This window comes from Glossina fuscipes, unplaced genomic scaffold (assembly GCF_014805625.2).
Source record: "Glossina fuscipes isolate IAEA_lab_2018 unplaced genomic scaffold, Yale_Gfus_2 1, whole genome shotgun sequence".
NCBI lineage: Eukaryota > Metazoa > Arthropoda > Insecta > Diptera > Glossinidae > Glossina > Glossina fuscipes.
The window spans coordinates 35,408,617-35,422,968 of record NW_023998415.1 but is presented as its reverse complement, the minus strand read 5'-3'; the positions used below and the strand labels follow the sequence as shown (position 1 = coordinate 35,422,968).

The window sequence follows — 14,352 nt, the reverse complement described above, 5'->3', positions numbered from 1 at the left end:
TCAATAGTAATAGTATAACTCATACGTACAGTGAACTATAAGTTCACATTCATTCCATTATTGATTCGTGGCTCCTTGAAATAAGTGCAAGTTAAGAAAGCGATCAAGTCAACACATTTCATCCACAAATCTAACATCTTTGTTGATAAGTTGATAAGTTTTCCAATCAAAGATCCGATAAAAGTTGAAGACTAAGTTCAACGATTGAGATCTTTATTTGACATTTTAGATAAATCCCTTGCTTCCTATTAAAATCCCGATTATGAATTTAATATTTTCTGGGGAAATTACTCTCGTTTGTTTTCACGTCAAGGTTAAGTCAAATTAAGTTATACTGAAAATTGGGACATCGCTCCTTTAAGGCTTCGTTACGTTCCGTTTTGCGAGAAATGTATGGAGCATTTTTCCTTACGAACGTTTCATTAGCAATTCTCATCTTAGATGAGGACGAAAACAAATTGAACGGAAATTCTACTCCACTCGCGTTTTTTCCTTAGAACACAAGGCGTGAAACTCTTATAAAGAGACAAGTCCGGAATAAGTAATTATCCATTTTCGTCATTTTTGCTACAAATGAAGCTATACGACGCTATGCTTGTTAGTAAACTAAGCATTTACGTTTACTTAGCAAGTCACGGCTGCGGCCATTGATAATGTTATTCGTGATATATGCTTTCTCTTTCACACCAGTGCATGATATTATAGGCCAATTCAAGGCCTAATCACTTAAAAAAATTTTAATTTATTTTTAAATTTTGTGAAGCATTGTGTATGCAAATCATTCAATAAGAAAATTCATATAGTGATCTTTGCATATCTCTTAATATATGTAAATTTGTGAATGAAGAGAAAAGGAGAGCGATAGGTTCAAGGTGAACCAGAGAGAGAGAGAGAGAGAGAGAGAGAGAGAGAGATAAAACTTGTCTGCTCAAGTGCATCTCTCTCCTAATGCAAATAATTCCTTTTTCAACAAATCCATCTAAACAGATTTTTTTTAAACTCGAACACTTTTGTTAACTGTCACAGCAAAAAAAAAAAAAAATGAAAAAATAAATAAATAAATAAATAAATAAAAAAATAAAAAAAAAGGAAGGAAGTTATATTCGAATTGGATCGAATCCATCAATAATCCATCATATACAATGTTTGCGTACAACGGATACAACGGATATTTTTTCAGTTAATCTGCAGATCTATAGATCGTACAATTTGGGTGCACTTTGTGTGCAGTTGTACGAATTTAAGATAATACTTATATAGAGCGTTTTAAGTCAGTGGCCATCACCGAAGGATGACAGTGTACTAAACCTATGCATAGCTGCGTATAATGGTTACATACATAAATAAATAAATTATACAAATGTAAGACATTCGGAGCCAACTTCGATAGGTGCGTCATAATAGGTTGATTTCATAATCTCTGACCAGTGAGCAGCAAAAATCTGAAATTTACAACTTGTGACAGATGTTGTTTGAAGACACGGCAGAAACACTTTTTACGGGGAACAATCGCTTGACTATTAAAGCCACAATTAAGCAAATATTCTGACATTATTCTGAAATATTATCTTGAGGCGATGCCTATCGCCTATAGGCGTGTACAAATTTCTTGGTTTTTTTAGTATTTATTGTCAAGACGTGAAATCCGTTTAGACCGAAGTCGTTGTTGAAGAGCAAGTTAAAGCCCGACTTTTATCACTAAAGAAAAATAGGAACAATTATCAATTTCTTGGTAATTGGCTTGCAGATGGATTTGGGTGAAATTGCCGAAATTGTCCGCAGCGGAACGATAAGAAGAACTTTTGAGTTTCATCTTCTAATGTTTATCTCAAGGTGTTGCAAACAGTTGACTAAAAAGACGATGCTTTAGAATGCCTTGTGCAGAAAATTGTGTTCATGTTGATATGTATGTCTATTAATGCATAAATATACATATGTATGTATATTACTATATGCAAATACAGATGTAAATTGATTTTGCTAAGTCGAGCACATTGTTTGCTTGTCATTGCGTCGACTTCTTCCATCATGTTTGAATGCTGTTCACACCCTTTGCAAATGTTCTTAAAAAGTACAAGATAATCGGGCGTCTGCGGGCGTCGTTCATTTCTTAACATTCAAATCAAACCACTAGGAATCGATTGGCCCGGCAGAATGGCAGCGTTACTTTGACAACGACATTGGATTAAGTTAAATGGAAATTTCTTGTTTTCCAATTTTTCGAATTATATTCTAATGCTTTAGTTAAATCTGAAAGGTGTTTGCGTCTTCACTAAGTGTGTATGCAATGTAATTGGGCTGCGTGTGTGTAATGAGAGATGATGTGTGGAAAAAATTGACAGATTATAACTAGACGTTAGACATATGGTATAGTATGTACTAATTGGCTCTTCTAGTACCCACAGTATCGACAAATTCAGGTTATTAATGTATGTTGCAATAAAGTAAACATCCATGCAATATGTTTCGAATTCGAAAGCAAATAAATAATTAATGATAATAATTTAAAAAAAAAAAAAAAAATGCGTTTATGTAAAAATAACTGCATATAAGTGATAAGAATGAAAGAAAATAATATCAGTTGCATGCGATGCATCGTCTCAAAAAATTACATATAAAAAAGTGTACTTAGCACGAGCACGTTGCTAATTGTGGGCATGGTAAATGGTCGGTTCGGGTCATCTCTATACTAGCCTTTCGAACGCTGTACGACAATACGTAATGTTGTGTGTTGTGAGTTTTAATTTTTAATCTATTGCGGATAGGCTTGTGGATGCATTCATTGAATGCTATCAACTAAGAATTTCATGCGAAGTTCTGAAGGTTCATGTCTCTATTTTAACGCTCGCAACAATGAGCATTTCCGTAACAGGCCCAGGGAAGTCGGACAAGCAAATATGCATTGCCTAAATCGATGAAGGTCTTGCGTAGATAAATATTATATATATACAATGGTAAATGGAAAGTTACGCGTAGTATATCTTCTTTCTTCGACGCAATCTGATTATGCACCACTCTAACTAAATAATATATAAATCAAAAACATGACTTTTCTGTGGCCCTATCGATAGACCAGTAACAACTCTTTCTTACTTAATAAATAATGAGAATTTTGGCATTTGAGAATTAATTAATGACAGAAGTGGGGAAAAGAGCTCGGGAGGACTGCGGACCTGGTCATTGGCGGCCATGTATACAGAATATGATATTTAGTTTCGTGTATCGCAAATGAAATGGGGAAAAAATGTGTGTGTGTTTGCGCCATCATTGCTTAGTACTAAACTTAGTTTTAGCAATAAAATAAACAAATACTAGTAATAAACCTCGTCTTAATGCCTTAGATTTAACATTTGTCTTGTGTACGCAAACAACACTTTCATCTAATTAGGTGTATGTTTCGATTCGACTTCTTTATCTCTCTCATTAAGATACAACAATGTCCATGGAGTAGCATTTTCAGTTTCGAGAATAGCTACAAGCCCGACGAAAGAATGCCAAGGCAGTAAGTCCTGTATTAATTGCTTGGTCTTGCGGAGGAAATGCTTACTGCACTACGTTGCCAGTATTGAAGAAAACTTAGCCTTACTACATTTTAACTAAAATCATCATAGATCGTATCGTATCGTATCGTATATAGACGGAGAAATTTTCAAAGTGCAAAGTGCAAAATTTATATACTCAGCCTTTTTTATATATGTGGTTTCTCTGGCAATAATGGGCAGATTCTTGGCTTAATTTAATTGATTTAGTCGATCAGGGGAATTATCATTGTAAGGACCACAGTCTGTAATTTGGCTCTATATTTGAACTCGAGCTATTGACGGGTATACTAGTTCGATAGTTTCTCATATGTACTTGGTTTAATGTAAAGGTACGGCATAGACACAGATAGTTTTTCGCATTCGAACTAGAGGAACTAATGATGATTGTTCCCATTCTCTTGTTTGTTGTAGCCACCGACAGGATCACGTCACAAGTAAGATAATCTGCGTCAGTCCGGAAAACGACATTATCTAAAGAGCAACGAATAATAGAAATACTGATTGAACTTCATGACCACACGGAATGATCGTTCATTCAGCTTTAGGAGAATCGGAACAGGTTAGAACTATAGGTTGATAAATGAGTATAAGATTGGTATTGAAATTAATAAATCCTTGTATACGGAAGTAAGAGTGAATATGTTAGGAAGCTAAGCATCATTTATCATAGAACGTCTAGAATATATCGGTCTATCGGTGTGTAATCTTATGCACTAGCTTGCGAACAAGCCTAATACAGTTCATGACAGCATGGATCGCTTTAACGCAATGATCTGGCGTGAGGTTGGTTTTCCTCAATCAAAAAGTGCCATAATCGTAAGAATGATCTTCATAGGCAACTACAGGCAGATGGTTAAATCATTGACAGTTAAATTGATCTCGCTAGTCAGGAATGCGAATACTTAGTAGAGTCTCATTGGCGCATTTCCTATATGCTTAATGTAAATAAAGAATTCGTCAAGGTATAGAGACAAATGGAGATAGTATTCTTGGTATATATCGTTCGATATATTAGCTAATAGATAATCAATTAAAAATTTCACTTTGAATGCTTAAGTGCTATGCGGTGCTTAAGAGCGTTACAAACTAGTGTAAGTCTACAAGAGATGTTATTACTAGTTTGCGATAGATCTGCTGAATCTGTTTACGGTTGTTGTTCTTATCGGCTAAAGGTGCTCCGTGTCGTTTTGGATGTTTGTTGTTTATAAGTATGCCAGATATGTGGACGCAATAAGCGTTGATTACAATTTATACAATTTCCTCGTATTGTAGAATGGAAAAAAAAAAAGAACGTTTTAGTTGTACGAGTAATTTGCATAATTGGAATACACTGAGAGAACTTCGAATCGAGTTTCGGTGTACTATCGATAAATTGTCCCAATGCTTGGAGGAAATGTTTGACATGTAAAAGACTTAAGAGGGTACTCTGAACGAACACTGAACACAAAAAGGAAAAAACAAATAAATATTGCATTACATTCAATTTGAACGCATAGATTACCTCCTTCGAACAATGAAAGCATAAATATTATCGTGTGTTTATATAATAAGCATTTGATCTTTTATTGTATATACAATGATTTAAGGAAAATAATAAAAAATTACAAAAAGGCGAGCAAATAGAGCGCAAGAGGGAAGAAAGTAGTAAAATGAAAAAGAAGAAAAGAAAAAAAAAAAAAAAAAAAAACAACATTAAAATCCATGCAAAAAAAAAAAAAAACCAGAAATCCAATTAATTTCTATAACTGATATTCTGTGGGCAGATTTAGTTCCTTTTGAGGAACACACACACACATACAGCAATTGTTCTTAAATATTTATTTAAGCATTTACCTGTAAACGTGTTGACGGCGGTGACACTACCAAGCATATTTGCATGGTGGCGCGCAGAAATTCCTCACGTTTAGCGTTCAAGTCCTTTGGCAGTTTGGGTGCTACCGTTGCGGTAGGTGAAGTAATCGCCATCTGTTTTAGGGGTTTAATGCGTCTATTTAAACTGCTTGAGGAGGTAGTGCGGGATGGCGGTGGTGGTGAGGATGAGGTCACTGTAGTTGTCGGTATAAAAGGGTTTAAACTACGCACTAGGCTTAAAGATGTTTGAATAGTGGACGATTTACTCGGAATCGAGGCGAATGTGTCATTTGTGCTTGTGCTTGGTTTTGTGGACACTGCTAATGATTTTTGTTGTTGTTGCTGTTGCTGTTGCTGTTTTTGTACCATCTGATGAGAAGAATTCAGTTTTGTCGGTGTACTTAAACTGAAGAGTTTTCTTTTGTGAGTGCCAGGTGTGGAAGAGCAAGAGTTTAGTTGTTTTTCAAAAATTGTGCATGGAGCACAATCACTATGTGTCGATTCTTGAGAGCCAGCTCGGCTATAATTTGGCGTAGGCATCTGGGCGGAATAACTGCCTATGTGATATTTAACTGACGTTACATTCGCATCCAATTCCTCCTCGTCAAGTTCTTTTAGTTCTTCGGTTTCATCATACGTGCTATGGTACGTGCGTGCAGTAATTTCCGGTAAAAATGGATTACTTGGCGAAGCCAAAGTATATTGATAATAACTGCCTGCCGGTGAATCATCAGTTTTCTGACTCATAGATACATGAAGTTTATCATTCGATAACTCATTGCAAACGGTTGTACTAGGGAGTGCACAAAGATTTTCCCATTCACCGGAAGATGAATTACGCGATGAGGCGGTGAAGCCCTCGTTCGAATGACCTTGAATACTTCTCGAACTTTCATTGCTCGATTTAAAAAGAAAATTTTGCAAACGCGTTAACTTGGCTGCTGTACTACTCTCACTGGTTGAACTGCAGCTGCGGCTGGCCTCATTTAATGGCGGTGCGGATTCACTATGCGTATCACTTTTACTACTACTTTGCTGTTCTAAGTGTCTTTTTGATTCCGTGCTCGTCGCTGGTTTATCTCTAGTTTGTTGCGTGCTCGTAGTGCTTACTTCGGCACCCATATTATTATTGTTGCTGTTATTAAGATGCCAAGACCAGTAGCTAATGCTGGTTGCGGTAGTGGGTGATTCACAGAAATTACTTTCCAATGAGGTACTTGAATTTGTTGTCGCCACACTGCTAAGATGCCGATAGCCGAATTCCGGTGGCGTACTTTCGTCCGGGCTATCTAGCAACAATGCAGGATTGATATGACCTCCCAAGCCTGGCAAATTTGTAAGAGAGAATATAGAAGGTGAATTCTTTGGCTGCTGTTGCTGTTGCTGTTGGTGTTGCTGTTGCGTTGATTTTAGGCTTTTCGCCTCTTGGTTTTTTCCCTCCGTTTTGCCGTCAATGGGATCAGAACGATATTGCCTTTTTACTTCGAATGATTTGTGCTCGGTACGCCGAAAACTTCTCCGCAATTTCTCTGCAAATTTTGTCTTTGACTTTTCGCACTTCTCACGTGAACTTTTAGCCTTTTCACACCCTTCCTCGTTATCTAGGAGTTTTTCATGCATTTGCAAATTTTCGTTGTTCAAATCGTTATATGAAGTTAAACGTGATCCACTTGCATACGGGGACGTAGCAAAACCGCCACCCATTACGTTTGACTGCGGTTCTTCGTCCGCACTATGTGAGGAGACTATTAAACGATTCTGTTGATCACTAATATCATCGCGAGATCGTTGTAATTGAAATTGTTGCAAACTTGAGTTTTTCTGATTTATGCTAATGCAGTCAATGAATTTTCCAACACTTTCTTTAAGTGTTGGTGTTATGTCCATAATAGTCGAGAGACCGAAAAATTTTAAAAAAATTCCCCTTCTATTGCCTTTTTGTTGTTGTAATCACGTAATAGATGGGTCGACTTGGGTCAAGTGTTTTCTTTTTTTGCTTTTTGTTTTTTTTTTTTGTTTTTGTTTTTCGTAAGCTATTGTTATTTCCTTAACCTAGAGAAGCGTTTTAGGTTTTCCCCTATTTTTGAACTATTTAGACTAGGTATTAGTTTACAAGTAGAAAATATGATTGTAGTAAATTTTTCGTTTTTGCACGAAAATTTGATGTTGATTAAAAAAGAAAAAAAATATTCACATGTCCGCAGAGTTTTCTGTTGAATAAAAAGGGGAGAAATTGTTAAATATCAAAATAATTACTTTTTTTAATATTTAAATTATATTTGGAAAAATATGCCAGTATTATGCCCCCAAACAAATGAATTTATTTAGATAAAATAATTCAACTCATCTACATCGTTCGATCGAAGCAATATTGACCTCAATATGACTCGTATGACAAACTTGTCATAAATAGCCGATTGTTCACAAAATTTTGCATTTGTTTTTTCACATTAAACATTTTATTTTGAAATCTATATTAAATACCTTCCTTTATGGCATAGGTAGGTAAATAATTATGCCATAAGGCGAACACATTCGATACATTTTACTAAGCATTATTAAAGCGTATGCATAATCGTTTCATTCGTGATTCAATCATTGGATGGATACATATACGCATATAGAGCTAAACAGATATCAAATGATTGTTGCATAACACAGTAAAAATGCTATATACCGATGTATAGCAATGTTGTACACTTTTATTAGATGTGATATTAAAGGTAAATTAATTGTAGTGGTTTTTATTGAAATAAGGGACAGACGTACAGATTAAGATTCAGGCCATATAAGAGGGTAGAGATGAATGATGTATGCATACATGCGTATAATTAAGTGTGCATGTATGACAAACTACAAGAAACAACGTGTAAAGCGGATAACGCTTGTAATTGCATTTAGGAAATTGTATTATTTTATAAAGTATACCTCATAGAAACGGGAAATCGCTTTAATGTGATTAAAATGCACTTTCAATATCGAGTTTAATTTAGTGTAAATGTAAATGAAAATGAAAATGCACATTTCCCCTCATTGAGCAAAGTTGCTTTCAGTATGCGGGCAGTTAGTGTCACTCATTTATACTGAGTCATAGCCGACGGGGTAATTTTTTTTTTTTTTCGAGTTACGAGACGTAGCGAAGAGAATCTGTTTTAAGGACCACCATCACACCGATGACATTTTCAATAGTTTTTCAAAGATACATGCATAGGTATTTTCTGTTGTATCGTTGCATGCAACGAACCACAGCTTTTATCACTTGTTTAATCCAAGTTCTGTACGTTTGACATGCGAACCTACGGTTACTTACCATCCCTCTACTCTCTATTCTATCTGTGTCACATACGATTTTGCCCATAGCACAGATTCTTTGTCGGTACATCTTGTCATTAATAATGTATGTCTTTTAAGTATGCCTGCATATTGCACGCGTGATAAATTATCATCTGGCGGCGTTAGAGTTTGGACTCTCATAAGCCACAAATGTAATGATAACAACACATTATATTATACAAAAAAAAAAAAAAAAGGCGAGTAAAAATCGTATGTAGTGCAAGCCTTTCAAATTATAAACACAAAAATTATGAATTATTGATATTCCTATTCCCAAATGATAATCATAATTAAATTCAAAACTTTATCACATTCTCCTATAGGTCGCTCATACGTCATAGATATTTTTTCCGCTGCGATATTTGTAAATATTTCTCCCAAACTTTAGACCAATAATTGCTATAAGTTAGTAGTAAATTATATATATGTATAATTGTTGCGTGATTAGCTAAGAATATAGGTTTCAAAGATCAACTTTCAATATTATATCAAAGTTTATCCAAGTTTCGTCGCGACAATTATGAAGAGGCATTCCAGTAACATATGAACAAGAGAATTTAAATCAGCTCCATATCTTGCACGGACCAAGATACTGTATACTATATGGGGTCTCTAGAATATTTGCACAAATATTGCAAACTGCATATCAGAGCTAGCGCACTTTTATCTTACCAGAGTGCGGTTAAATATGTAAAATAAATTTAATTTTATTTTGCATTGAATTTCTCTAAAAGTCATTAAAAATGCTATGCAAAACGATAGGCGCAAGTAAAAGAGGTTGTTAAGCAAAACGTAAAAAATGTAATTTTAAGAACATTAACAATTTAAGAATCAAATTATCTCGTTGGCAGCTTATTAATATCGATTCTAAGATGATAGAGTATGCAGCATATAACGGTGGCTATAGAGTGAAAATTTTCATAGAGCGCATTATGCAATCTTGTGGAAAAAATGCCAAGAATGCTTTGCTTTCGGACGATAGTGTAAAACTTTTTCTTCCCCAAGTTTGATCAATATTTAATGCGTTTTTTTTTTTTTTTTTTTTGCCCGCCCAAGCCTTCCGTTTACTTGTTCTCGTTTTTAAAAGTAAATTTTCATTAAATTTTATCATGTTAAGAAGAAAGATTGGCAATTAATTATTTTACAAGAGTTAATTTTAGGTATTACGTGATTTATTGACCTGAGATTCTTTTTTCTATTTAGGCTAACGCAAACTGCTGGCGAACGGAAAAGTGAAAAATAAAAATAAAAATAAAAATTAGAACAGGAACAAAGGTAAAGGCAAAGCCAAAGAGGTATAGTGATAGTTTATATTAAAATGCGCATATGTGTGCGTTATTCGTGTTAGTTTTCATTTTACTAAAAGATTGTACACAGTTTGCAACACCTGACTGCCTGTCAATTTCAAATTACAAGCCACTAAATAAACAAAACTTACGTCATGCCACCAAGCTTTTCAAAAAAAAAAAAGAGAAAAAAATGAAGGAAAAACTAAGAGCTACAGCAAAAGAAACGTAAAGCATTTCATACTAGAACTAAGGCTCTTTTGTTACAATGTGTGTGCTTTCATTCCCTTAAAATCCTAATATTATTCACTTTCGTGCGTTTTTTATAACTGCACATATATATGTTGTGTATGCGTGCATCTGTGTATGACTGTGTATGTATGTATGTATGTATGTATGTATGTATGTATGTGTGTGCGTGTGTGTGCGTGTGTGTGTTCATATGATCTACTTAGGTGTGCTAATAGCATTTATATATATATATATGCGTGTGTGTGTGTGTGTGTGTGTGTGTCTGTGTGTGAGTTCTTGTTCTTCTTTCTACCTACATACATATGTTATTTAAACCGCCTTTCAATTTATTATTGTTGCTGCTTTTTGTAAAATATTAAATCGTTGAAAATGAATTGGTTGCTGTTGATGGCATATTTTTAGGCGTTGGGCCCCTTTTACGTTTTTCATAGCTTTTAAATTGGTTCAACTTACCTATGCAAAATACTTAAGTGTATATATACATAAATATATAACATATATATTGTACATATATATATATATAAATATATATCTATATATATATATATAGTTATATATATATAAATATATAAATATAAATATATATGTATATATCTATGATACATATATGCAAACACATGCAGGCATATGTACTTTAGTTTATGGCCGAGTACAATTTTGTTCTTTTCTTTGCTTATATTTCTTCGTTCTTCTTTAAAATTTTTCTGTTACGTTTTATTTGTTGCTTCACATATCACCAATTTTTGATAACTTAACATTCGTACAATGTGCTCCGGTAGACTGCTGGGACTAATGTTATGTAAAACGCAACTGAGGATATTAATTTACCTGAAAAGAGAAACAGAAAAATTGAAAAATAAAAAATTCATCTGTAATACTTATGACAAATATTATCGTACAACAAGTAAGAAAATTGCATTCGGTCGTGACCGAATCTTTTTTACCCATCAGCGGCATCCTAAAAAAGACAAAAAAAGTAAAAAATCTAATTTTTCATGCTCTATTGTAGGGAGTCGACGCGGCTGATTTTTTCTATTTTCGAAATAAATGTTTTTTTTTTTGCGCATAGGGCGTTGCAGGCGTGTCCTTTGAAAAGTTTAGGTCAATTTCAAATTTATTTGCAAATATTTTCATTTTTGCGAACGGGCGAATATTTACCACCGATATTACGCGATTGGGCAGACGGACAGATGGGCAGATGAATACCGGGACGTGCTTAGATGCATTCCGAATTTGAAATTGGTCGAGAATTTATATACTTTATGAGGTTTTTGACTCTTTTTTCTGCGCGTTATGAAGGTATAGTCAAAAAAAAAAAAAAAAAATGAAATTTGGAGTAAAAAAACAAAAAAATAAACCGCCTCGCCGGCGAACATATATGACAACAAACATTTGATAAAATAAATCTGCAAGAGAACGAATTTCCTTAGAATGTCGAAAGCAAATCATAAAATCATATCATAAAATAAAAAAACCTTACGCAGCTAATAATTGTCGAAAAGATTAACAATAACTGCCGAGTGAAAATTCTAATGAAAATTTCAGTATTAAGTCCGATACTTGTCACTAGTAATCAAAAGGTTTATAAACCGAGAAATTGTCTTAAAAGTAAGCAAGAGTGGAATCGTAATATTCAAAAAAAGAAGCGTTGAAACGTTGTAAAAAGTATAAGTTCCTGTATATAATTTCTCTATAGATAGCGCTTTGAAAAAATGTAAATAAATTCGACATTATTTCAAAATTTATTTTTCCAGTGCTACGAACTTAATCTCAGATGAACGTAAAATAGAAAAAAAAAAGGGAAAAAATTTTAGATAACAATAAAATAATAGTTTTATACAAGTTGCAAATGAGTTTTTTATGCCATTGTGTCATTTAAAAAATATGGCTTACGAATCCCGTAAAGTATATTTTGCTTCTTGTTTTTTTTCTTTTTGATACACACGAGATGGTAAGTGACATATTTACCAAGATTTAGAAAACGTCTACGTACGTGCCACGTTCGATCTTGGTATGTTGAAATGTATCTAAGGTTCGCCGCCAAGCGAACGAAGGACTCTTTCATTTGAGGTTTTTTTGTAAGAAAATCGTATTACAATTATTAAAGATGCATAAATATCGTTTTGGTAAAGTTCAAAGTCAATCAATGTTTCAATCATTCTCTTACTTATTGTAACTTTTAGTGTTGCGGCATTCAGTAATCGGCTTCATCTTAGTGCAAATTTTACGTCCAACGCGTTTCTTATATCATACTTGATTTGGATTTATTTTGCTTCCGATAGAATTGTTATAAGACGCATTCAAGTCCTTTCCAATTTGCCTACTGTTTGTTCTTTTAAGCTAATTTCTGCTTATTTTCTATTTTCTATACTCACTCTGCGGGTGAATTTTTAGCTTTTAATTTGTGCCGGTATTTAGTCCGTCTCATTGATGCACACAAAAGTTTTTGCATTTCCTAGTTTGGCCTTTGCGATCACTTCTTCTTCTCTAGTTTACAGTTATAAATTAGGTGAGACGTTTTCTAAAAGCTTTCGTTTTTGCTTTTGTTCTCTGTCGTATAACATCTAAATACTCTGTGGCGTATTGCCTTAAGATATGCAATATTATATGGAGAGAATTCTCTTTCGTAGTTCAACTTATTGAAATAACTGCTACTTGAGCAGCAAATGAAACCTTAAAAGCTGACTAAAAAATAAAAACCAACAACAAACAAGAATGACAAATGGAAATAGAAAACAATTTCAATAATTGCAAGTTTTACTTTTGCGGTTATACAGTTTTTTTTATTTTCTTTTTCCTTTACCTTCTCTAATATTTCCTGCTCGCATAATAAATAAAGGTATATCAAATTGATTATTCCATTTGTATCTTAATGTACATTCCTAATCGATGTTCATTTTTTTCAAATAAATATTTATTGGCCTATTTATGCCGGCATTTTTCAATAAGAATGATTTATATAATTTCTTTAAAGCGAACAGATAATAATAAAAATTGAATAAAAGCAGAGAGAGTGGATTTTCTTGTTTTTGGAATATATCCAATACACTTAAGTTTTCACTTGTATGCTTGCCAAAACTCCTCTTACAGAAGCATCTTATCCCATGTACTTTGTTTTTTTTAATATTAATTTGTCTTATTAAATCACGGGAGAGGAATTTTCTGAAATTATCGCATGCTATTTAGCTTGTAGCAATATCTTGTTGAAATCATATATTATTTACTAGCGCCGACCTGTAGCACTTTCTATTCACGGTAATGGGGTCTACATTCTCATTTTCAAAAAAAGAAAAAAAAAAGAAAAAAAAAATAAATAAATAAATAAAGGCAAATAGCGATCATAGCGCTACACGAAATGGACATTTTTCCGAAATGTAAAACAATCTTGTGAATAATTTTCATCTCAAAACCACAATTTCCAATTATTTATGGCGATGACAATGATCCGAATCTTGGCTAATGCATAAAAGGTTACAATATAGGAAAAACTTAAATAATTTTCAAAGATTATTGAAATGTATGCCGCCTTCCAATAATGAAATCGCAAAGCTGATTAGATGCAAAGGTGATCTTTGTATTTAAAATATGCTCGCAATGTTAAGAAGAAATCATAAGATCCCCTCTTACGAGTTAAACGAGCTTTGGTGTTACGTAAGCACCTCAACTTTGTTTATCAGATAAAGAGCTAATGTATTTTCAAAACCAATGACATTAGTTTTAATATTTTAATGAATAAAAGTGAAGTTGAATTTGCTTTAAATTTTTGTCTATCCATTGGCCATCTTTGAGAAAATGTACTCATGTAAATGTTTTCCAAAATAAATATGAAATAATCATATAATGGAAGGGTACAGGAACTCCAAAATCGATTGAAGCAAAGAATTTCATTCACTATAATAAATTATTGCATGCAATATTTTTTTTGTTAAGTAAGAAAAGAAAAAGCATTGCCCTACCGGACAATTAATTAGACGTATTTTAAGTATGAGATTTGTTCCTGTCCGCTCGATATCAAACGATTGTTTCTGGATTTCACCGAAGAGAGACTTAGTGCCGACTTTTAAATGCCATAACAGATAATAGTAATA

General features: G+C 33.6%; 2 protein-coding genes across 4 annotated transcripts in view; both read right to left on the bottom strand.

The window, feature by feature from the left end:
• LOC119645272 overlaps positions 1 to 7,436 on the bottom strand; it is a 35,924-nt gene extending 28,488 nt beyond the window's left edge. For all 3 annotated transcript variants that reach the window (XM_038045385.1, XM_038045386.1, XM_038045387.1), the window contains exon 1: positions 5,376 to 7,436. In XM_038045385.1, the coding sequence (XP_037901313.1) occupies positions 5,376 to 7,280 (1,905 nt within the window). In that variant the 5' untranslated portion in view covers positions 7,281 to 7,436. The remainder of the gene's footprint in view (positions 1 to 5,375) is intronic.
• A 3,395-nt stretch (positions 7,437 to 10,831) lies between these two features.
• The window catches only part of LOC119644915 (putative uncharacterized protein DDB_G0282129), a 109,766-nt gene continuing 106,245 nt past the window's right edge, over positions 10,832 to 14,352 (bottom strand). Inside the window, exon 4 of the mRNA XM_038044660.1 lies at positions 10,832 to 11,092. Within this exon, the coding sequence (XP_037900588.1) occupies positions 11,084 to 11,092 (9 nt within the window). The 3' untranslated portion in view covers positions 10,832 to 11,083. The remainder of the gene's footprint in view (positions 11,093 to 14,352) is intronic.